The sequence below is a fragment of the Pelecanus crispus genome, chromosome 31, assembly GCF_030463565.1.
Source record: "Pelecanus crispus isolate bPelCri1 chromosome 31, bPelCri1.pri, whole genome shotgun sequence".
Taxonomy (NCBI): Eukaryota; Metazoa; Chordata; class Aves; order Pelecaniformes; family Pelecanidae; genus Pelecanus; species Pelecanus crispus.
In genome coordinates this window covers 889570-913910 of record NC_134673.1, presented here as the reverse complement: position 1 = coordinate 913910, position 24341 = coordinate 889570, and the positions used below count along the sequence as shown (strand labels likewise).

General features: G+C 60.2%; 3 protein-coding genes and 1 pseudogene across 5 annotated transcripts; 2 read left to right on the top strand and 2 right to left on the bottom strand.

The window, feature by feature from the left end:
• Positions 1-24341, bottom strand: part of LOC142596361 (uncharacterized) — a 488757-nt pseudogene that overhangs the window by 286421 nt on the left and 177995 nt on the right.
• CHMP2A (charged multivesicular body protein 2A) lies at positions 660-5082 on the top strand. Of its 2 annotated transcripts, XM_075725490.1 has the most exons (6): positions 660-674; positions 1812-1993; positions 2805-2984; positions 3518-3648; positions 4499-4560; positions 4961-5082. In XM_075725490.1, exons 2-6 carry the CDS (start codon positions 1826-1828, stop codon positions 5080-5082), a joined length of 663 nt encoding a protein of 220 aa, XP_075581605.1. In that variant the 5' UTR covers positions 660-674; positions 1812-1825. The 2 variants fall into 2 exon arrangements, with proteins under 2 accessions (XP_075581605.1, XP_075581604.1); XM_075725489.1 differs by lacking the exon at positions 660-674 and having other exon boundaries at positions 1765-1993.
• Positions 6172-10441, top strand: LOC104027197 (natterin-3). 2 transcript variants are annotated; one of them, XM_075725488.1, is made up of 4 exons: positions 6172-6986; positions 7272-7307; positions 7682-7793; positions 8848-10441. In XM_075725488.1, the coding sequence occupies exons 2-4, from the start codon at positions 7293-7295 to the stop codon at positions 9855-9857; spliced, it is 1137 nt and encodes a 378-aa protein (XP_075581603.1). In that variant the 5' UTR covers positions 6172-6986; positions 7272-7292; the 3' UTR covers positions 9858-10441. The 2 variants fall into 2 exon arrangements, with proteins under 2 accessions (XP_075581603.1, XP_009476137.1); XM_009477862.2 differs by having other exon boundaries at positions 6172-7307.
• MZF1 (myeloid zinc finger 1) lies at positions 12573-14977 on the bottom strand. The gene is made up of 3 exons (XM_075725491.1): positions 14693-14977; positions 14279-14468; positions 12573-13351 (listed from the first exon to the last, which is right to left on the bottom strand). The coding sequence occupies exons 1-3, from the start codon at positions 14975-14977 to the stop codon at positions 12573-12575; spliced, it is 1254 nt and encodes a 417-aa protein (XP_075581606.1).

The window sequence follows — 24341 nt, the reverse complement described above, 5'->3', positions numbered from 1 at the left end:
CAGTTCTTATTCCCAGTGTGCCCAGTACACCCAGCTTCTGGTCCCAGTGCCCCCCAGTATGCCCAGTATCAGCTCCCCCACTGCTTCCCAGTTGCCCCCGCTTGTCCCAGTCTCCTAGTGCCCCAGTCTGTTCCAGTTTCCCCCAGTACATCCAGTGCTTCCCAGTAAAGCCCCATCTCCTCATCCCAATGCCCCCCAGCGCGTCCCCTGGCTCCCCAGGTGCCCCCCAGTTCCTTGTCCCAGTGGCCCCAGTACAGCCCAGTTCCCCCCAGTACATTCCAGCTGGTGCGACGTGCGGCGCTTCCTCCCCCGCAGCGTGACTGGAGCCCCTCAGTTTATCCCAGTTTTCCCCACTGTGTCCTAGTCCGCCCCCAGTATGTTCTGATGCCTTTCCCAGTCCATCCCAGTCACCTCCAGTACGCGCCTGGGTCCGGCCCGCACGTCCCGGTGCCCCCGGTCAGCCCCGGCGCACCCCCGCCGCCAGGGGCCGCCCTCGCTCCCGCCGGTGCCGCTCTGCCCGCCCATCTCGCTGCCCCCCCCCCCCGGGCAGGAAGCGGCCGCTCCAGCCGCGGCGTCTCGCTGGTTTGCGCCCCCGTCACGTGACCGCAACCCGGGTGACGTCACGAAGTTTGCGGAAGTGCGCGGGAGAGACCGGGAGAGGCGGAAGGATCGGGGTGAGGGGCCGGGGGGGGCGGGACGGGCCGCGGGGGGTCATAGAGAGCGGGGGGGGGGGGGGGGGGGTGTCAGAGGGGCGCGGTACCGGGGGTCATAGAGAGCGGGGGGGGGTCAGAGGGGCGCGGTACCGGGGGTCATAGAGCGGGGGGGGGGGGGCCAGAGGGGCCCGGTACCGGGGATCACAGAGCGGGGGGGGTCAGAGGGGCCCGGTACCGGGGGTCACGGAGCGGGAGGTCAGAGCGGCCGGCACCGGGGGTGACGTGGGAGCGAGCGGGTCCGGCAGCACAGAGGGGTCCCCGGGCCTGCGGGGGGTGCAGGGGTCACCGCGGAGGGGCCGCCATCGGCGCCGACGGGTCCTCGGGGGCGGGAGCGGCCCGGGCCGTGCACAGGGCCCGGGGGGGCGGCGGGGGGACCCGGGGGGACGCTCCGGGAGGAGGCGAAGCATTGGGGGGTGTGGGGGGGTGTGGGTGTGTCCTCCTCGCCCTGCGATTGGCTGAGCTTCCTGTTGCCATGGCGAAGGGGCGGGGTCTGGGGGTAATTAATGCTCCTCCGGGGTAATGAATGCCCCGGGGTGTCAGTAGGGTGCCCTGGGCAGACCCTGCACGGCGTCACGATGTGCCCCCCTGTCCCCCATCCCCCCATGTCTCTGTGCCCCTCCCGTGTCCCCCCACCCCTGTGTCCCCTTGTGTCTGTGTCCCCCCATGTCCCCGCCATGTTCGTGGTCCCCGTGTCTTTGGCTTTCTGTGTCCCTCATGTCCCCCTCTCCCGTGACCACGTCCCCAATGTCCGTGTTCCCCAATATTTACATCCCCCGTGTCCGTGTCCCCACCACATCCACTCACCCATCTTCGTGTCCCCCCTCCACGCCTTGTGTTCCCCATGTCCCCTCCACGTCCATGTGCCCCATGTGCTCATGTCCCCCCCGTCTGTGTCCCCATAATGTCTACATCCCCCGTGTCCATGTCACCCCATCCATGCCCCCCATGTCCTCCATATCCATGTCCCACCATGTCCCTGTGTCCCCCATATCCATGTCCTTGTGTCCTACCATGTCCCTGTGTCCACCATGACTGTACCCTGCCATTTGTGCTCCATCTGTGTCCCCGATGTCCATGTCCCCCCGTCCATGTCCCCAGGCACCGCTGCCACCATGGATCTGCTCTTTGGGCGCCGGAAGACGCCGGAGGAGCTGCTGCGGCAGAACCAGCGGGCGCTGGCCCGCGCCATGCGGGAGCTCGACCGCGAGCGCCAGAAGCTGGAGGCGCAGGAGAAGAAGATCATCGTGGACATCAAGAAGATGGCCAAGCAGGGCCAGATGGTGAGGGGACACCGATGGGTAACACAGCGGGGATGTGGAGGTTATTAGGAGACTGTAGTGGGGATGGGAGAATACAGAGGGGACAAGGCGACACAGGGCGGACGAGGGGACACAGAGCAGTCCAGGGCACTTGCTGGGGACGAAGGGATGCAGAGGGGACAGCTGTGGGGACCAGGGGACGTGGTGGGGACAGGAGAACGCAGAGGGGACATGGGGACATGGAGGGGACCAAGAGGCTGCAGTGGGGACAGGGGGATGCAGAGTGGCCCAGGGGACGCAGAGGGGACATGGGGATGTGAAGGGCATCAGGGTACTGCAGAGGGGACCAGGGGACACGGAGGGGACCAGGGCACTTGCTGGGGACCAGGGGATGCAGAGGGATCCAGGACTGTTGGAGGGGACCACGGTGGGGATGTGGAGGGGATTGGGACACTCACGGGGCACCAGGGGAGCATGATGAGACTGGGGGACGTGGAGGGGACCTGGGGGACAGTGGTGTGACTGGGAGACCACAGTGGTGACCCGGGGACCTTGGAGGTGACTTGAATGCTGGGGGGAGACCGGGGACCATGGTGGGAGCAGGGGATGCAGCTGGGACGTGGGTGCATGGAGATGACCAGGGGACATGGTGGGGACTGGGGGGGGACCATGGAAGTCCCCAGGTGACCACAGAGGGTACAAGGGGACCAGGAGACTGTTGAGATGGTCGTGGGGATCGTGGTGGGCCCTGAGGGACACAGAGGGGACCCTGGAGATCCCTAGGCCTCTTGGGGGACCTCGTGGGTACTCAACGTTACCCCCTGGCCTTCAGGATGCGGTGAAGATTATGGCGAAGGACCTGGTGCGGACACGGCGCTACGTGAAGAAGTTCATCACCATGAGGGCCAATGTCCAGGCCGTGTCCCTCAAGATCCAGACCCTCAAGTCCAACAACTCCATGGCCCAGGCCATGAAGGGCGTCACCAAGGCCATGGCTACCATGAACCGGCAGGTGGGTGCCCATGGGGATGTCCCTAAGGCTGTGACCACTGTGGGCTGCCCTGGGGTGGCCATGGTGATGTCCTTGAGAACGTGGCCACCATGAGCTGCCCTGCAGTGGCTGTGAGAACATCCCAAAGACTGTGGCCACCACACACTGCCCCAGGGGAGACCCCCAAGGCTGTGGCCACCACAGGTTGCCCTGGGCTGCCCATGAAGGCGTCCCCAAGAGCATGGCTACCACCAGCTGCTGCAGGGGGGCATTCCTGTGGCTGCGGCCATCACAAGCTGCTTGGGGTGGCCATGAAGATGTCCGTGAGACTGTGGCAACCATGAGCTGCCCCAGGGGACGTGCCTAAGGCTGTGGCCACCAGAAAGCACTTGAGGTGGGCATAGGGATGTCCCCAAGACTGTAGCCACTGCAAACCACCCAAGGTGGCTGTGGTGACGTACCCAAGGCTGTAGCCACCATGAAATGCCCAACATGGCCATGGGGACATCCCCATGTCCCTGTGTGCCACGTGCTGTGCTGCTCTGTCCCCACAGCTGAAGCTGCCGCAGATCCAGAAGATCATGATGGAGTTTGAGAAGCAGGCAGAGATTATGGACATGAAAGAGGAGCTGATGAATGACGCCATCGATGATGCCATGGGGGACGAGGATGATGAGGAGGAGAGGTGGGGGACACAGGAGGAACAGGGATGTGGGCACAGTGGGGAGAGGGGGTTGTGGGGGACGGGGACACTGGGGTGGAGGGTGTGGGTGGGATGCGTGGGAGAAGGATGTGGTGGGACAAGGACCGAGGAGATGGGGATGTGGGAGATAGGGGACACCAGGGGACAAGGGAGAGGAGAACATGGTGGAATGGGACATGGGGGGACGAGGACATTTGGCTCAGGGACGTGGGAGTGCGGGGGAACAGAAAGGGAGGGTCGTGATGGGATGTAGACCTGGCAGGACATGGACATGAGGGAACATGGCTGCGGTGGGCCGGGGACATGGTGGGGACACAGGGCAGGGCGTGATGGGACGAGGACGTGGTTGGGGTTGAGAACATGGCGGGGGGTCACAGAGAAAGACATGAGAAGGGGACGTGGTGGGGTGGGGGACACGAGAGGACAGAGACTCAGGGACATTGGGGTCATGGATACAGGCATTTGGGTGACATGGGGGACAGGAGCATGGGGTGGGGGTCATGGGGAGGACACATGGGAGGGGGACACGGTAGAATGGGGATGTGGGGGACACGGAGAACAGGGAGGACGAGGGCATGGTGGGGCAAGGACGTGGGGACACAGTGGGCAGGAGGGGACGGGAAGGGGGGGACACGGGGGCTCAGGACATGGGGGGACACATGGGGACACCCTGGGTGGGCTGGGGAGGGCTGGGGACACGCAAGGGATATGGGACACCGGGAAGGTTGGGGACATCCTGGGTGGAGACAGAGCAGGTCAGGGGACACTGAGGGGGGGTCAGGGGACATGTGGGGGGTCCCAGCGTGACCCCTGACCCCCTTGTCCCCCGCAGCGACGCAGTGGTGTCACAAGTGCTGGATGAGCTGGGACTGAACCTCACCGATGAGCTGGCCAGTGAGTGGGGCTGGGGGGGCATAATTTGGGGGTCGGGGGGCATTTTGTGGGGGCTGGGAGGGTAGGTGCACATCTGGGGGGCACGGTGGGGGTATTTAAGGGGGCCTGAGGGGCATTGGAGAGCGGGGGGGGGGCATTTTGGGGGTGGGGGGGTATTTGAGGGGTCTGGGGGGGGGATTGGGGGGAACTGGGGGGGTAATGGGGGTGGATACAGGCCTGGGGGGCATTCTGGGGGCCCTGGGGGTATTTAGGGGGGCTGGGGGGTTATCTGGAGGGATATTTGGGGTGCAGGTGGGCATCTGGGAGGGTACTTGGGGTGTCTGGGGGGGGTGTTGCAGGGGGCATTTGGAGGGGGGTGCTGGAGGGTGGCGACCCCCTGACCTCTGCCCTTTGCCCCCAGCCCTGCCCCCACCAGGGGGGTCGCTGGCAGCGGGGGAGGGGCGGGCGCCCGAGGCCGCGGCCGCGCTCGCCGACGCCGACGCCGACCTGGAGGAGCGGCTCAAGAACCTGCGCCGGGACTGACCCCTGACCTCCGACCCCTGACCCTCAACTGGACCCTTCCCCGGCACCCTGCGACCCCGGGGTTGACCCCCCGCACCCTACGACCCCGGGGTTGACTTCGGCGACCTGTGACCCTGGCGCTGCCCCACAGTGACCTCCGACCCCGTGCGACCTGCAGTCATCGCCCTGACCGCTGCGGTGACCTTTGATCCTGGCCAGCAGTGACCCCGCTGCCCCCGCTCCCCGCCTGGCTGCTGGGTGACTCGTGCCCCTAGGGCTGACCCTTGATCTCCGGCCTTGACCTATGGTGACCTGTGCCCCCCCTGGGGCTGAACTCCAGTGACCTTTGACCCTGCCCCACCCTCCCTGGGCCGGGGGGGGCATCTCAGACACACTACAGGACCTCGGCTCCCCCGGGGGGTATTCCCCCCCGGTGGTATTTGTCCCCCTCTTCTGGGGCATTTGCCCCCTCCCGGGGGTATTTGCCCCCTTTATCTGCGTTATTGACGCCCTCCTGGGGTATTTGCACTCCCCCCCGGGGGCATTTGCCCCTTTTGGGGGTATTCCCCCCCCAGGCAGTTGAACTGGGGCAATAAAGGCTGCACATTGGTACCTGCTGCCTCCCCCCGGCTGCTTCCTGGGGGGGCCCAGGGCCAGCCAGTAAGGGACTGGGACCACTGGGGGGGTGGGGGGCAGCTCTGGGGTGGGGAGGGGGTCCCGGACGCCTGGGTTCCTCCCCAGTTTGGGGGCTGGTTCGGGGCTCTGGGTACAGGGAAGGAGGGGGCTGCTCTGGGGCCGTGGGGGGGGCTGCTCTGGGGCCGTGGGGGGGCTGCTCTGGGGCCGTGGAGGGGGCTGCTCTGGGGCTGTGGGGGGGGGCTGCTCTGGGGCTGTGGGGGGGGCTGCTCTGGGGCCGTGGGGGGGCTGCTCTGGGGCCCTGGGGGGGCTGCTCTGGGCCCTGGGGGGGCTGCTCTGGGGCCCTGGGGGGGCTGCTCTGGGGCCCTGGGGGGGCTGCTCTGGGCCCTGGGGGGGCTGCTCTGGGGCCCGGGGGCTGCTCTGGGCCCTGGGGGGGCTGCTCTGGGGCCCCGGGGGCTGCTGTGGGGCTGTGGGCACCTCCTGCGCTCCCCTCCCGCTGCTGCTGCCCGGCCTCGGCTCGATGCCAAACCACCAGACATCCCATTTCCGCGCTAAAAAATGGCATTTGGGGGCAGATGAGGAAACACCGCATGGGCACAGCAGCCACCGCCCCGTTTCGGGGCAAAAACTCCCTAGATTGCTGTGTCCTCGCTGCAAAAAGTTCCCTTTTTTGGGGGAAGCCCCCCCAAATCTAGCACCTGCGTGGATTTTGGGTCTGTTGGCTGATATTTTTTGTGTCCTAGAGATGTGTAAGTGATCCAAGTTGGCTCTAATTCGCTTTGATTTTCAGGTTTGAAGCGGAAAATGTAGATTATTTTTTTTAAAAGGGACTTTTTTCAGCATGGAGTGAAATAGGGATTGATGTGATTTTCCGGAAATACCGATTTCTGAGCGGTGTTTTGGGGTGAGAGGAACCGCTTTGGGTACGTGAAACCTCCCGGGCGCCTGGCAATGGGCATTTCGTGCCGCTTGCGGGTGCTTTTTGGGTCTCGATAACACATTTTTCCTGATTGAAAAAAACCAAAAAAGCAATGCTAAATTTCTGCAAAGAGCAGAAAAATTGCCAAATTTCTGCTAATAGTCCTCCCTTCCCCTTTTTTTTCTTTTTTTTTTTTTTTTTTTTGCATTTATTTGCACTTCTCTTCCCATTCAGACTTTGGTCTTTCCCAGGGTTTGCGCGGACCTGGCAAAGCTCAGCTGTGCTGGAAAACACCGCTCCAGTCTAGAAGTGACCCAAAAAGGACCGAAAACACCCCCCAAAAAAAGGGTTTTACATCCAAGTGGGAGCAGAGGTGAGGTAGGGAGTGCGGCGTGGGGCAGCGAGCCACGGGCGAATGCTGCTTGGGATTTACATCGAGCCCACAGCTCACGGGTAAAACATCCAGCAGAACCCAAATGGGTTGGTTTTAGCCCCAGAATGTGGAGTTGGGGCATTTGGGAGCCCTGCGGGAGCGAGCACCCGTCCCCTGCAAAGACGAGACTGTTGGGGACGGTTTGCCAGGTTGGCAGCGGGACATGGCCGTGGGGCTGTCAAAATTAATACATTTGTTTATTAAAAATATATATTTAAATCGCAGCCTCCGGAGGTGGCTGGTGGGATGCTGACTCGCGAGGTATGGCGCTTTGCGGGGCTTGGTTTGGGGTCATTTGGGGGATTTTTAACCACTTTAGGGGAAAAAAGGGATGCTTCCTAGCTCCTGGAAAGTAATTATTTAACAAATTAAATAAAATAATAAATAAAATTAAAAAGAGAGTTGTTATGAGCGGGTGCCGTGTTGCATTTCCCAGCCTCTCCCTTTTCCTAGCCTTTCCCCGCCGGGCTGGTTAAAAATTAAAGCTGTGTCAACACAGCCTGGTGGGATTTCACCCCAAAACCAGATGGACGAAGGGACACCAGGACCCGACTCCTGGCCAGGAGTCACCGCTGGGGTGCGGGATGGCGGGAGGGTGCTCGGAGGGGTGACAACTCCCCTGGTCTTTCCCACAGCTGTTCCTCGCCGCTGCCCTCCTCTTCCTCAGCCAAGGCAGCAGTGGGGCTGACGGAGCTGCCGAAACCCCGCCGGTTGGAGCGATGGGAAGGAGACCTCTGCAGCCCCTGGGTGAGTCTTGCTCTCTGGTGGGTTGACCTTGGCTGGCTGGCAGACGCCCACCCACCCGCTCTCTCCACTTCCTTGGCTGGAACGTGGAGAAAATAAGGTGAAAAAGTGCACGGGTTGAGATAAAGTCAGGGAGATCACACACCTGTTACCGTCATGGGCAAACCAGACTTGACTTGGAGGAGATTAATTTAATTTATTGGTAATGAAAAATAGAGTAGGATGGTGAGAAACAGACAAAACTAGAAACACCTTCTCCCCCAGCTTCTTCCCAGCCTCAGCTTCACTCCGGACTCCTCTACCTTCTCCCCACCCTGAGCGGTGTAGGGGAGTGGGGGTTGTGGTCAGTCCATAACACCTATGGGATCCAGTCCCTCATGAACTGCTCTGACGTGGGCCCTTCCCACGGGCTGCGGTCCTTCAGGATGAACCTGCTCCAGGGTGGGCTCTCCAAGGGCTATAGGGGAACCTCTTCTCCGGCACCTGGAGCAGCTCCTCGCCCTCCTTCTTCACCAACCTTGGCGTCTGCAGGGTTGTTTCTCTCCCATTTTCTCATTCCTCTCTCTTGCAGTTGTTTTTAGCCTTTCTTAAATACGTTATCACAGAGGCACCACCAGCATCACTGATGGGCTCAGCTTTGGCCAGTGGTGGTTCCATTTTGAAGCCAGCTGGACCCAGCTGTGTCCAGTGTGGGGCAGCCCCTTGACTCTGGTCAGAGGTCACTGCTGTGGCCTCCACCAACCCAAAACCTTGCCACTTAAACCCAGTACATGGCCTTACCCATCCCTCTGTCCTCCAACGTGTGAAGGTCTCTGCTCTTCTGATTTTTAGCAGAATTGGCCTCCATTTTGCCCCCCCAGAATTTAAGAAAGGTTGGTTGAGATGTCTTTCTTACCATTTTCTTGGCCACACATGCTAGCGCAAGTGTGGGGCATGGTGCGCTGGCAGCTTCCCCAGTGAGGAGGGTCTCTGCAAGACATTGCTCTGGCAGCTTTGAGATGGTAGGGCAGGATGGAGGCATCTCATTTCACCAAAATCCCCCATTTTCTCCCTGTAGCCTCTGGCTGGAGCTTTCCCCGGAAGAAGCGGGATGAAAAGCCATCTTCATACCTGAAGTGGGAGGCTTTTGAAGGCAAGCTGCCCGCCAATGCCGTCTCCAACTGGAACGCGTATGCCAAGAGGATGGAGTATGTCTGCTCAACGTCGATGCTTGGCTGCAACACCGGTGCCTACGTCCCCGAGCGAGGTCCCTTCTGCTTCTTCCCGTATGGAGAATGGGAGTGGAGCACCCACAACTTCGAGGTGTTGGTCAATGTGGGAGGCTTTGAGCCACTGGATTGGGTGGATGACTCCTTCGGCAATGTGCCCAAAAATGCTGTGGAGGGCTGCCCATCTGTTGATGTCTTTGTTGGGAGGAACCGCTACGGCTTGGGCAAGGTCTCCAAAAATCAGAGGGCTGCCTTCGTGGTGGTGGATGGTGAGGAGGTTTGGTACAAGTGGTACCAAGTCTTGGTGGTCAAGAAGGGCCCATCAGACATAACCATCTCCGATGTCCGCTACAACATGAGCGGAGCGGTGGAGCGCGGGGAGGATGTCACCCTGACAAAGACCACGGTGAGGAACAAGGGCTGCCAAGGGGTGCGTAAAGCTGTCACCTTGGAGGAGGCCACTGAGACGGAGCACAACTGGGAGATGGACCAGACGGGCTTTGCCACCATCCATGGGGTGTTGCGAGCCGCCCTCTTGGCCTTCAATGGGACGGGCTGGGAGGCCACCAACATCACCAGCAACCCCTGGGTGGGGGGAGCCAGCACCAGCGAGTACGTTGTCCATACCCATGTGGTGGAAGAGGAGGTACAGCCCTGGACGGCGTGCACAGTGGCCCTGGAGGGACGCCGGTTGGATGTCCGCATCCCCTTCACCGCACAGCTGACCTGTGATTTTGGCGACGGTCGACCGCACCATGTGGCCGTGATGGGGTGGGCTCGCAGCCGGACAGTGGTGGGTGTCTGGGCCGGCGTCAAGGAGTGCTGGCCCATCGCTGATGTCCCCCCGTGCTGGGCGTAGGGGATGGTGAGGCAGATTGGCATATCTGCTTCTTGCAATCTGCTTTTTCTTTTTTTTTCCCCCAAATAACTACCATCTCACCCCAAAATGGGATGGCAGGAATCTGGAATGCAGAAAAATGCATTTAGTTTGCCTTCCATATTTTCTATTATCATGGTATAACCTTCATCCCTCTGTGAAATGACATGGCAACAATGTGGAATGCAGAAAAATGTGGGTTTTTTTCAGTCTGTGTTTTCTATTTTCTCCAAAATAACCTCCATCTCTTCCCAAAAAGACATACCAACTACATGGGATACAGAAAAATACTGTTTTTGCAGTCTGCATTTTCTGTTTTTCCCCCGATAACCTGCATCTATCCCCAAGATGGGGCAGCAGCAGTGCAAGATGCAGAAAAACGCATTTCTTGCGGTCTCTATTTTTCTTTTATTCCACCAAAACCTTCATCAAGTGCCTCTCTCCAACCTGGCAAAGCAGCAGCCCACCGAGGAGCCTCTCTCCACCCAGAGCTGGATGGACATAATTTCCTGCCACGACGCCTGCGTTGTCTTTTCCTCTTGTGTTTCATGAAAAATGCTTGCAGAGCGAACAAATTTAGGTGTGTCGTTCATTAGAACGTTCCCAAAATGTAATTTAATAAGAAAAGGGGTGAGGGAGAAGGAAAAAAACCCACAAAATAAGGGATGCAAAGGCAATCACTTGCCCCCACCCACAAGTAGACCCATACCTAACCAGCCTCCAAGCAATGGCTGCCTTCCCCCAAACCACCTCACAAACATTTTATTGCTGAGCACGATGTCGTATGGGATGGAATATCCCTTTGGTCACTTCGGGTCAGCTGTCCCAGCTGTGTCCCCTCCCAGCCTCTTGCCCAGTCCCAGCCCACTCGCTGGTGGGGCACAGTGGGAAAGAGACGCTCATGGAGGTGGCATCATCTCAAGAAGGTGGTGGAGGCTGGGTCCTGGGGGGACACTTCACGGAGGTGGCATCATCTGAGGGTGATGGTGGAGCTGGGTCCTGGGGGGACGCTCACGGAGGTGGCATCATCTGAGGGTGATGGTGGAGCTGTGTCCTGGGGGATGCTCATGGAGGTGGCATCATCTGAGGGTGATGGTGGAGCTGTGTCCTGGGGGATGCTCATGGAGGTGGCATCATCTGAGGGTGATGGTGGAGCTGGGTCCTGGGGGATGCTCACGGAGGTGGCATCATCTCAAGAAGGTGGTGGAGGCTGGGTGCTGGGGGGGTCGATCGTGGAGGTGGCATCATCTGAGGGCAATGGCGGACCAAAGCCCCCACCCGGCGCCGAGGGGGTTAACCACCTCCTCGCCTGCCCCCTCCCCTTCCCGCCAAGGCAGGAGTGACAGCAGAGCCGACCAATCGGTGCGCGGGTAGGGAGGCCGCCCCGCCCACCGGGCGCAGCTCCCCGCAGGGTCGGGGGGGGGGTCCCGGGGGTGGGTGGTGTCCAGGGGGCTGGGGGGGCACCCAGGGGGAGGGGCAGAGATCTGGGGAGCCCCCAGACTGCCGGGGGGCGGGCGCGATGCGCTGCAAGCGCTGCCCCGCCCTGCCCCGCCCCGCCCCCGCCGGACCCCACCGCCGCAGGACCCCACCGCCGCAGGGCCCCACCGCCGCAGGGCCCCACCGCTGCAGGGTCGCACCGCTGCAGCTGCGCTGCAGGCCCCAGGCTGCTCTGCAAGCGCAACACCCCCGGTGCAGCGCTGCAGGCCCTGCGCCCCGGCCGAAGCACCACGCTGCATCGCCCCAGTGCCACCGCTCGACAGCCCCGCGGTGCATTGGGTCGGCAACCTCCCGTATCAAATGCTGTCGCCCCCCACGTGCCACAAGAAAAAGAAACCACAAAGCAGCGCAGAGAGGTGGCTAAAACAGTCGTTACAGCAAAGGGGGGGCAAAAATTGGCAGGGGGCAAACCTGCCGGGAGGAGGGAAGCAGAGCTGTGAAGGTGTGCCCGAGCCGCCCTGGCGCCCGCGTCGAGGCCCGGGCATCCGGGCAAGCGGCCGGTGAGGTAGGTCGGTCGGTCTCCGAAATGTAAGGCCCTGTGCATGGGGCGGGGAGGTGGTGGGAGGCGACGGCGGGAGGCGACGGCACTCGCTGCAATAAATAAATACCAAAAAGGGGGGAAAAACTGGTGAGTTGCAATTGGAGAGGAAGACGGACATGCCTGGAGGAGATGGGTGAGGGACCAGGGAGCCACCAGGCTCCTGGGGGACATCAGTCATCAGTTCGTCTTCATCCCTGTCCGTGTCACATCTAAGGGACACCATCCTGGAGCCACCAGACTCGTGAGGGACATCAGCCATCAGCTTGTCTTTACTGCAAGCCATGTTGCAACTCCTCCAGGACCAGGGAGACACGTCCTGGAGCGACCAGGCTCATGGAGGACATCTATCACCAGCTCATCATCCCACCATCCATACTGCATCTCCTCGGGACCAGGAGCTGCATCCTGGAGCCACCAGCCTCACAGGGGACATCAGTCATCAGCTTGTCTTTACCCCCATCCATGTTGTGTCTCCCCTGGGCTGCCCGGTCCATCCACAGCAGCTGCGCAGTGCCAGCTGGCAAGGAAACCAGCATTGGCCACCAGGTCCACCTCACCCACCCAACCTCAGCTGTCCCCCATGGTGGTCACCCATCACCACCTCCTCCACCAGGATGAAGCGGTGCCACCCTCCTCATCCTCCCCACCACCAAACCCCATCACTTGTCCCTGGCAGCCGCCCGGGCATGGATGCGTGTGTGCCGGGCGAGGGAGGACTTGTTGCTGAAGCTCTTCCCGCAGTGGGGACAGGGGAAGGGTCTCTCGCCCGTGTGTGAGCGCTCGTGCACCGTCAGGTCTGCCAAGTACTTGAAGCTCTTGCCGCAGGCGCCGCAGGGGTAGGGTCGCTCCTCGGTGTGGCTCCGTTGGTGCATGGTGAGGTTGGACTGTTGGCTGAAGCGTTTGCCGCAGGCGGCGCAGGGGTAGGGTCGCTCGCCCGTGTGTGACCGTTGGTGCTTGTTGAGGTCCGATGGGTTGGTGAAGGTCTTGCCGCAGGAGCCACAGGCGTAGGGACGCTCACCCGTGTGCAGCCGTTGGTGGGTGGTGAGGGTGGAGAGGTGGCCGAAGCTCTTGCCGCAAGCCCCACAGGCGTAGGGCTTCACCCCTGTGTGGGTTCGCTGGTGGGTCTTCAGGTGGGTCAACCGGCCGAAGCTCTTGCCACACTCGCCACAGGGGTATGGACGGTCCTTCGCCTGTGCCGACAGCTCCCGCTTCACCCAGGGCTTCTCTGGGCTCCTGGTGTCCTCCGCCGGTCTGGATGGACCTTGGGCAAAGGGCTGTGGGAAGGTGGTGGGATCCCGTGGGATCTGTCGATGGTGGGTCCCTCTCCGGGCGGGGGTCCCGACTGCCGGGATGTCCTGGAGGGTGCTGGGTGGGTGCGGGATGTCTTGCTGTTGCAAAATGGATGCCTCTGCGTCTCTGCTCGCCATGGTGGGATCTGCTGGGGGGGAAGGAGAAGATGCTTTGTGAGTTGTTTCTCAATGGAGGATGCTACCCTTCTCCTCTGACCCCACCACCCTTGATCTCCTCCAGCAATGGCAGAGATGGTCCAGCTCCCACTGTTGAGTGAAACCCCAAATCCATCCATGGATGCCCATTGGGCCATGCTGGGACAGGGATGAAGATGAGGCCACCTCAGCAGAGGAGCCCAGCCAGTCTGACAGGCAAGGATGGCTGCAGGAGGACTCGGAGAGGAGCCCACCGTGCTCCAACCATCATCCCCAAAACACCACAACTCCTTAAAGCAGCATTTCCAGCATCACCACAAAGGAGAAGCTGATGCTGGAGAAAGGGATCAAGATTTTGGGGCTCAAGTTTTCCAGAGGACAAACAGGGACAACAAGAGCTCATGATCTTTGCTCCAAGATCTCCATCCCTCTCCAGCTTCTCCGCAACTCAGGAGATGGCCGTCTTCCAGCTTCCCACACTGGCATGGACATCTCACATACGTCTCCCAGCCCTTCTTCTTGCTTCAGTTTGGCTTTTGAGCCCAAGGAGACCTTTCTTCTCACACCACAGCAGGGCTTAAGATCACATGTGGTGGCACCACTGCAGGAGTCTCCATCTGGATCCTTCTTGGGGTCACATCTTTCTTCTCAATGCCCCAAGAGTTTTTCCAGCACCAGGACCTCATTTTTGGCCCTTTACCCCCCTTTGCTCTCATTCATCCTCCACCAAGAGCAAGAAAACCACACCAAAAAAGAGCAAAGACACCGTGGGGCATCCGTGGGGGGGACCAGACAGGGCCAAGCCCATCGCAGGAGACACCCCACCACCTCCAAGCCCCCCTGACTCCTACAGCACCTTCTTCACACCTTTTTTGGGGGGTGTGTGGTATGTGAAAGACCTCTTTCCTTCAGCCCGTTACCTGTTTCCTGCAGGCACTGCTCCTCTTCCTCGGGGACAAACTTGACCTTGCACCGGGCCACCTCCTCCCGCCAGCCATCCCCAGAGGGGAGCTGGGGGGACTCTGATGGGGGGCTCGGTGGGTTCCCCACCGCTTCGGGGTCCTCCGCGTCCCCTGGGGCCACCTCCTCCACCTTCACGCGCACCGTCACCTGTGGGACCCAAGGAAAAAGGGGCACCCAGGGGCTGCAGAGGGGAGTCGGGTGCCCCAGGCCCCCATCCCTCCTGCCTTTCCAGGGTCGGTTTTGGGGGTGTCCCGTGGGAATGAGCTCAGAAGCAATGCGGGGGCAGGGGGTTGCGCCCAGTTTTGTGGGGCAGGAGGGTGGGAGCTCCATGCAAACCCTCTCCTGGGGCGGGATCCGGCCGCTGCTCTCACCTGCTGCTCCCAAATCCCATCGGGATCTCCCTGTCCCAACTGGAAGCTCTCGGCCAAGGCGACGGCTTGGGCGCAGGATTCAGGATGTCGGACCCAGACCCAGCTCTGGATTTCCTCGGGAAGGATGCTGAGGAATTGCTCCAGCACCAGCAGCTCCATGATCTGCTCCTTGCTCCGCACCTCCGGCCGTAACCAACCCTGCGACAGCTCCCGTAACCGCCGGCAAACATCCCGCGGTCCCGACGCCTCCTGGTACCGGAATTGCCGGAAGCGCAAACGGCGCATCTCGGTGCCGGCACCACCGCCGTGTAGCGCCGGTACCAGCCGCCGTGCCCACTCCCCCCGGGGCCAGCGGCGTCTCTCGGCCACCCACTCCAAGGACGTCGGGGACCCCTCTGTGTCCTCCTCTGGGCACGGTGAGGGGGGCCGGGGGGCTGGGGGATGCCGGCGGCCCCCCTCCGGTTGCAGCCGCCAGCGGGGCCGCGTTGTTGGGGTCTCCATGCTGCCTGGCTCCGTCGCTGCCGTGTGTCCCGCCCCAACTCTCCCGGGGGGGGGGTGTGATGGGGGGGCTTTGCAAAGCAGCTGGTGGGGTGGGCTCTGCGGGGGGAAGAGCAGGGCATTTCCAAAGACCCCCCCCACTCTGGTCCCCCAGCTTTGTAACCCCCGCCGAGGACTATGCAACGTGCCCCCGCCCCCCAGCCTTGCAGAGCCCCCCAGGACCGTGCGATGTGCCCCCCCCCCAACCCATACCCTTGCAAGAGCTCTGCAAAGCTTGCACAGACCCTCCCCGGGCCCCCCAGCTTTGCAAATCGCCCCCCAGCACCGTGCAATATCCCCACCCCCCCTGCCCCCACCTTCCAAAGCCCCCAGGCTCTCGCCAGGCCCCCGCGTATTGCAGCGTGCCCCCCCATTGACCCCCCCAGCCCTCCAAAAGTCCCACAAAGCTTGCAAAGTCACGTCCCCCTCCCCCAGCTTTGCCCCCCCCAGGCCCATGCAATATTCCCTCCCCATCCCCCAGCTTGCAAAGCCCCCCGTTCCTCGTGAAGTTCGCCACCCCCCCAGACCCCAGCTTTGCAAACTGCCCCCAGCAGCGTGTAACATGCCCCGCCCCCGGCCTTTGCAAAGCCCCCCAGGTCTTGCACCATGCCTCCCCCAGCTCCGGGCCTCTCAAAGCCCCCAGCACCATGCAGGGTGCCCCGCCCCGCGACCCCCACACTTGCAAAGACCCCCAGGCCCTTGCAATGTGCTCCCCCCCGGCAGAGCCCCCCCCAGCCTTGCAAAGCTCCCTCTGGCTTTGTAATGTGCCCCCCCCCCCCCCCCCCCCGCCTTTGCAGAAGCCCCGGGAGCCTTGCAACCCCCCCAGGACCTTGCAATGCCCCCCTCCCGCGCCCCCAGCTTGCAGCCCACCCCCCCGACCATGCAAAGCCCCCCCGCCCCCCGTCTTTGCAAAAGCTCCGGGAGCTTTGCAAAGCACCGCCCCCCCCGCCTTGCAACACCCCCCAGAACCTCGCAGTGCCCCCCTCCCACGCCCCCAGCTTGCAGCCCACCCCCCCCCGACCATGCAAAGCCCCCTCCCACGCCATGCATCAGCCCCCCGGAGCATGCAAAGCCCCCCCCGGCCTTGCAACAGCCCCCGGACCATGCAACCCCCCCTCCAAACCTTGCACTGTGCCCCCCGGCCCCGCAGCCCCCCCCCGACCTGGGGTCCCGCCGCCGCAGCCCCGCCGCTCCCCGCTCGCCGACACAAAGGGCCGGAGCGGCCGGGCCCGGCCCCGCCGCCCCCCGGGTCCCCCCCCGCGGTGGCCGTCGCCGCCGTCACTCAGCGCCGGGACCGGCCTTAACCCTCGGCAGCCCGGAGCCGGCGGGGAAAGGGTTAACACCCCCGGAGGGGGGGGGGGGGGGCTGGGCAGCCCTGTGCACCCTGACACCCCCAAACTGTTCAGCCCCCCGTGCACCCCCGAACTGTCACACACCCCCCGCGCACCCCCAAAATGTCCCCCCCGGGCACCCCCGCCCTGTGCACCCCATGAAGCCCCCCCATTGCACCCCCGCTTTGCATTGCACCCATCCCCGCGCACCCCCGCCCTGTGCGCCCCGTTGCACCCCCAAACGGTGCACCCCACCGCACCCCAAACTGCACCCCCAAACGGTGCGCTCCGCCTCTGTGCACCCCGCCGCACCCCGAACTGCACCCGAACGGTGCACCCCGCCGCACCCCGAACTGAACCCCAAACGATGCACCCCGCCGCACCCCGAACTGAACCCCAAACGATGCACCCCACCGCACCCCGAACTGAACCCCAAACGGTGCACCCCACCGCACCCCAAACTGCACCCCAAACAGTGCACCCCACCGCACCCCGAACTGCACCCGAACGGTGCACCCCACCGCACCCCAAACTGCACCCCAAACAGTGCACCCCTCCGCACCCCGATCTGCACCCCCGAACGGTGCACCCCACCGCACCCCGAACTGCACCCGAACGGTGCGCTCCGCCTCTGTGCACCCCACCGCACCCCAAACTGCGCCCCCGCCCTGGGAACCCCACGGCTCCCCCCCTTTTGCACCCCCCTTTCCATTGCCTGCCCCCCGTGCACCCCCTCATTGCCCCCATCCCTGTGCACCTCTCTTCGCCCCCCCCATTGCACCCCCTTCACCCCCCGCCCCCCCGGCCCCTTTCGGCCGCCGTATGGTGGGAGGGCAGCGAGGGCTCCATTGGGCGAACGCGCTGTCAATCACGCTGAGGCCCCACCCCCCAGCCGGAGCCGTGGGACCGCCTCTCCCGCGGCAGGGGGCGGGAGTGACAGCGCGGCGGACCAATGGGCGAGCGAAAGAGGGCGAGTGGGCGGGATCCCGGCGAGGCGGGCGCGCCCCCTGCGGGGCGAGCGCCGGGGTCAGCGGGAGGCGCGTGCGGCCGGGGCGTGGCGGGGCCCGGTTGGGCGGGGCCGGGGCCGCCCCCGCTGCTGCCGGCGGCCCCGGGAGGCGCGGGGGGCCGGGGCCCGCAGCCCCGCGGCTTCCTCGGCCCTCGCTGCCTCTCTCCGTCCCCGTCCTCTTCTTCGCTCCTTCTTTGCTCCTCCCTTTCCCTCCCCGTTTTCCTTCTTTCTCCGCTCCTTTCCGTCTTTTCCTGCCTCCTTCCTGCTTTTCTCCCCATTTTTCTTCTTTTCCCACACCCTTCCTTCTCCCTGTTTTTCTTATTTTCCCATTTTCTTTCTTTTCCCCCCTTTTTCCTTCTTTTCCCCCCTTTTTCCTTCTTTCCCCCCTTTTTTCCTTCTTTTCCCATTTTCTTTCTCCCCCCCTTCTTTTCCTGCTTCCTTCCTTCTTTTCCCCCTATTTTTCTTCTTTTCCCCCAATTTTCTTTCTTCCCCCCTTCTTTACTTACTGCTCCCTTCCTTCTTTCACCCCTATTTTCCTTCTTTTCCCCTTCTTTCCCCCCTATTTTTCTTTCTTCCTTCCCCCCCTATTTTTCTTTCTTCCTTTCCCTGCCTATTTTTCTTTCTCCCTCCCCCCCCCCCCCCCCAATTTTCTTTCTTTCCCCGCCTCTTTTCTTCTTCTGTCATGTGCACTGAGCTGTGCTCCCTGTTTCGGGGGGAATATTGTGGGGACTATGCCGTGCTCCTCACTTTGGGGGGAATGTCACAAGCACTGAGCTGCACTCCCTGTTTGGGGGGTAATACTGTGAGCACTGAGCTCTGCTCCCCATTTTGGGGGGAATACTGCTGTGCTCCCTGTTTCAAGGGGAGTATCACAAGAGCTGAGCCGTGCTTCCCATTTTGAGGAGAATATCATAAGTACTGAGCCATGTTCCCCATTTTGGGGGAACATCATCAGTACTGAACCTTGCTTTCCATTTGGGGAGCAATATTACGGGCTCCGAGCCATGCTCTGCACTTCAGGAGGTCTATCACGAGCACTGGGCCACATTCCCCCCTTCACCCCAGCTTCCCACACCCCACGTCTTTTCAGGGCTGGCTCTTGCAGGACAGGCTCTTAGTTCGGGCTTTTTCAGGATCCAGGGTGCATTCGTGATGCTGCTGGGCATCAGAGCATCCCCACCTGGGCGACAGGTAGGATACAGGAAAGGAGCTCCCGCAGGAGATTTGCGTCCTTTGCACAGTGTAAAAATTGTTCAAATTTTCCCTCTCCTCTGTTTTCCCCTCCGGCCAAGCACTGTCTGCCTTGTACCGTGCCGAAACAGAAATGCAAGTTCACTGACGAGTTCACTGACGAGTTCACTGACGAGTTCCAGGCCAAGTACCCCTGCTTCCATGTGGGCCGGGAGAGATGGGAGGCCGAGTGCTTGGTGTGCTGGGAGGGCACCTACGTCTCTGTGGCCAACAAGGGCTCTCTCAACCTGGAGGCCCACGTCCAGTCCATGAAACACAAGAGGAATGTGCTGGGGGATGCCTTGGTGGCCAACCTGCTGGGCTGCTTCCTCCCCACCGACTGCCAGCCCTTCGATGCCACCACCGCTGCCGAAACACCTTTGGGCTTCACCGCTGCTGTGCTCCAGGACTGCTGCCAGCCCCTGGCTGGCTCGCCCATCTTGCCCAAAATGCCTGACCCTGTCTTAGATGTCTTTGGCTTGCAAATCAAGACAGAGGCAAGGCTGGATGAGGCGCTGGCCCCTTTTGCATCGGACTGTGAAGTGGACCCGCTGGACGGTGTCCCCTTTTGTGTGGTGGTGTTGGGCACTGGCAAGGTGGGGACTGCCTTCCCCGTCCAGATCCACTGTTTTGACTGGAAGCGGGGCAGCGTGCAGAGCAAGGTGATTGGTGTGGAGCCCCCGCCAGGTGAACTGGCCCCCGGTGCTGCTGTGCTGGCATGGGAGGCCTTAGAGAGTCATGGGCTGCAGCAGCGGTGTGTGGCCATGGTAGGTGAGAGCCCGAACACCATGCTGGGGGGGAGCTGGGGTGCTGCACCCAGGGTCCAGCTGAGGTGTCCGGCTTGCAGCAGCTGCTGGAAAGGGTCTTCATCACCACCGACTGCCCCGTGCACCTCCTCAGCAACTGCATCCAGCACGGGGTGGACAGCCTGGAGCTGGACCTGCAGTCCCTTGTCTGGAATATTTACACCTATGTCTCTGTCTGTGCCATCTGTGCCAAACCACTCAAGGACTTCTTGGAGTTTGCCAAGCAGGAGTACCGGCAGCTGCTCCACCACACCAGGATGCCCTGGTTGCTCCTGCTGCCAGCCCTCACCTGCTTGCTGCAAGTCTTCCCAGCCTTGAAGTCCTTCTTCCTCTCCCTGAGCCACCCCCCCCTTTGCCATCCAGAGAACGACTTTTTCGAGAATGACTTCAGCAAGATCTTCCTACAGCACATGGCTTCACAGGTGGCTGTCTTTGACATGCACCTCAGGATCTTGGCAAGGGAGGACAACTTGCCCTGTGAGGTGCTGGGCATCCTCTCCTCTGTCCACCGCACCCTCCTGGAGCGCAAAGCCCATGGCTTCATGTCGCTGCGGGTGAAGGAGCTGCTGGCAGAGCAGCGGGTGGCCGGGAGGGTTGGAGAGTGCGACACCTTCTGCAACCACGTCCAGACCCTCTACATGGCCATCCTGGATGCTTGGACAGGGCCGTTTGGGGACCTTTTTTGATTTCCAGTGGATGCAGCTATGGGCACCACTGACATGGGCGGAGGTGGAGGTGTGCATCAAGTACCTGGCGGACCACGGGATCATGGTGGATGGCAGCAAGTGCTTTGACCAGTTCTGCCACCTGACCGCCTTCTTGAAGGACTGCAGGAGCAGCAGCGACTTTGGTGCCCTGCAGATGCACCAGAAATGGGTGCATTTCTTCGGCAGCTCCTGCAGCCTGGCTGGCCACTCGGAGCTCCTCAGGATGGCTCAGGTTTTCTTTGCCATCCCCTCCTGTGGGGCCAATTTTCCCAGGGGGCTTTTCCTGATGTGAAGCCGGTGGGACCAGGCATGGATCTGTCATTGGTGCCTCCATGGCCGGGCTACCGTGAAGCATGCAGTGTGTCAAGACTTCTTTTTTGCAATGACAGACCTTTCGATTCCTATTTTTGTACATCAGCCCACCAGGGAGGATTTGTTAATGGGAGTTTTTAAAGGCTGTACGCCATCTGCAGGAGAGGTGGCTTTGTTTTTGTGTGAATAAATACTGCCATGGGCTCTGGTCATCCGTCAGCACTGGAGGGATGGTTGGGCATCGGATGGCTTTTGGGGCAAAAGTTGCCCAGGAGTCAGTGGACTTATTTCTTGGGTTGGAGACAGGGAAGGTGAGGTTTTGTCCATGCACTTGGGGTCTCCAAGCTTGGACCTCAAAACCAGACCTCAAGCTTGTACACCCACCTGCACAAGCTACCTAAGGGGTGGAGAAGGCTCTTGCAGCATCATGGAGGCACCTGGAGATACCTGAGCTTTCCAGCTGGGGAGGTTTTGTCACCTGCCTGTCCCCCTCACATTCCCCAGGGATCATAGAATCAGAGAATACCAGGCTGGAAGGGACCTCAAGGATCATCTTGTCCAGCCTTTCTTGGCAAAAGCACGGTCTAGACAAGATAGCCCAGCACCCTGTGCAGCCGAATCTTAAAAGTGTCCAGTGTTGGGGAGTCCACCACTTCCCTGGGGAGATTATTCCAATGGCTGATTGTTCTCATTATGAAAAATTTTCCTCTTGTGTCCATTCAGAATCTCCCCAGGAGTATCCTGTATCCATTACCCCTCATCTTTTCCATGTGACTCCTTGTAAAATCTTCTTTGTAGTCACCCTTTAAATACTGGAACATGGTGCTAAGGTCTCCCCTAAGCCTTCTTTTTCCAAGGCTGAACAAACCCAGTTCTCTCAGCCTTTCCTTATGAGGCTGTCAATCACGCTGGCTTCCCAGTCCTTTGATCATCTTTGTGGCCTTTCTCTGGACCCTCTCCAGCCTGTCCATATCTTTTTTGTATAGCAGGAACCAAAACTAAACACAGTATTCCAGGTGTGGCCTGACAAATGCTGAGTAGAGTGGGATAATGACTTCTTTATCTCTGCTGGTGATGCCCATGTTGATGCAACCCAGTGTCCTGTTGGCTTTCTTTGCTGCAGCAGCACACTGCTCCCTCATATTGAGCTTGTTGTCCAACAGGACCCCCAGATCCCTTTCCACAGAGCTGCTCCCCAGCCAGGTAGATCCCAGCCTGAGCTGCACACCAGGGTTATGTTTTCCCAGGTGCAAGACCTTACATTTGTCATTGTCAAACTTCATAAGGTTCTTGTTAGCCCACTCTTCCAGCCTATCCAGGTCTTCCTGCAGGGTGGCTCTCCCTTCTGAAGTGTCCACTCACCTTGGTGTTGGCAAACGTCGTCAGGGTACACTTGATCCCATCAGCCAGATCACTTATGAAAATAGCTATTTAGCACCACCCTCTGGGTGCGGCCTGTCAGCCAGTTCCCCACCCACTGCACGGGCCACTTGTCTAGACCATAACGCATCAGTTTCTCTAGGAGGAGGCTGTGGGAAATGATATCGAAAGCCTTGGAGAAATTCAGGTAAACAATGTCCACCGGTTGCCCCACACCAACCAAGCAGGTTACTTTGTTGTAGAAGGTGATCAGGTTTGTCAAGCACAATTTGCCCTTGGTGAATCCGTGCTGGCTTTTCCCAATCACGTGCTTCATTTGGCTTGTGATAGCCCCCAGGAGGATTCGTTCCATAACTTTTCCAGGGACTGAAGTAAGACTGATGGGCCTGTAATATCTCCTTTGGGATGTGTGAAGGGCCCTGCCAAGGACGAACATCAGGAAGAACCACCATGAAGAGAGTCCTGCGTTCCTCCCGATGCTCCCCACCACCCCATCATCTGCAAGAGGATTTGTCTCAGAGCACCTTGAGGCGTTTATTGCCCGTGCCAGGAGATACAGCAGAGATAAGGTGCTCAGCCAGCAGAAGGTAAATATTTGCATTAATATACACCTCCTGCCCAAGCATTTGTCGATGTCCACACATGTGTCCTCTGCCCTTGCAGTTTTCTTTGTGTGATTGCAAGAGCAGCACTGGGTACCCCAAAAATGCCTTTTCCTTGGATCCAGCACTGTCATGTCTTAATATTGACACAAGCGCACCCTGCCTGAGCAAGGGCTTTGAAAATCTTGAGATAAGGACCCATAAGGATCAAGTCCAAGGAGAACTTTGCACAGGCATTATCAGAAAGTTGTTTTTCTTGACAGCAGCTTGATTTTTCTGGTCCAAAAACCACCTTCTTCCCACTGGAGAGCTGCATGGATCTGTGGAAAAGACACTGGAGATGAGTGAGGAGTTCGTGTGGAAATCTTCTGAGTGGAGTGTGGAGATCCAGATCACCAACAAAACCCAGGATGTCACTGTGTACAACCCCAGGTAATGCCACAAGGAGGGGACAGGGGGTGGAAGACCCCTTGCCAGAGGGGACCCCCCCAGGATTCAGGCAGAAGGTCCAAGTTGGACCATTTCCCAATCATTGGACCATCTCCCAGTGGTTGGACCACCTCCCAGTTGTTGGACCATCTCCTAATGGTTGGACCATCTCCCTCATAAGCCCAAGGGGTCTCCCCCTTCCTTTTCCTCCTCACCTGTGCTCTCCTTCCAGGAGCTACTGCTTCAGCAGCTATAGCTCCATGCTGCCCAGCCCCAGGATCCCACTGGGTGTCACGGAGAGTTGCTGATTTGCCAACTCCATGATCCATTTTCAGAAGTGCATGGGGGTCCCGGTGTACGAGGCAGACGCCTTCACACTGGCCATTCTCTTCTTCAAGCCCTTGAACTACAACATTTTCTACGTGAAGTTAGCCATGGAGATCTCCCTGCACAAAGTTCACCTTGGCAACTTGGAGGACATCTACATCAGGATGTATAATAGTCAACCCGCCAGCACTGATGAGGGCACCATGTTGTACTAAGTCAAGCTTGGTGCATGCCAGGAGGCCACCATTGTCTCTGCTGGCAACATGCGGGTCACAGCCACCATGTTCAATGCTGCAAAGTTGGTCATCAAAGTCGTTATGGAGAATCAAGATAGTTCGTTCTCTAAATCCAAAGGTGGCACCACCCATTAGCCTTGGGCAGCATCAGTTGAAGGGATGGATATACCTTGGCTATGTTGCTGTAAACACCAGGCAGAACCTGCTGCCCTCAGTAAATGGTTGAGCAAAGCAATTGTGCATCCAAACTCGTGCTGTGTTGCCCTAGGATGGGAGAGGAAGAAGCTCACGTAGGATGGAAGATGCTGCTTTTATCTCCTAATCCCCTTTTTTATCAGCTTGGAGGCCACCCTGTGGAGCGGTAAGTAAGGGGAGCATGGTGTGAAGGTCCTGTGGGTGGGCTGTGCCACGCCTGGGGCTTGGGAGCTTGCTTGGATGCAAAGCCTTATGGAAACCTGCTCTCCTGAAGGTGCTCTTTTTGATTTGAATTATAGCTTGGGCTTAGTTTTGATGTTTGTTCAGCTGGTATCCACCTGGAGGTTCTGGTGTAGGGGGGCAGACACCTTCCCATTGGCCACCCTCTTCTCCAGCCCCTTGGACTACATTTTCTACCTGGAGGTTGGGTTCAAAATATCTAACCTAGCCCTACATCTATCAGACCATCCTTCCATTTCCATTCCCTATGTTTGTATGGTGATTGTGCCAGTCTATGAGTCATCTCTCTCCTAACCCAACCTATCTCTACA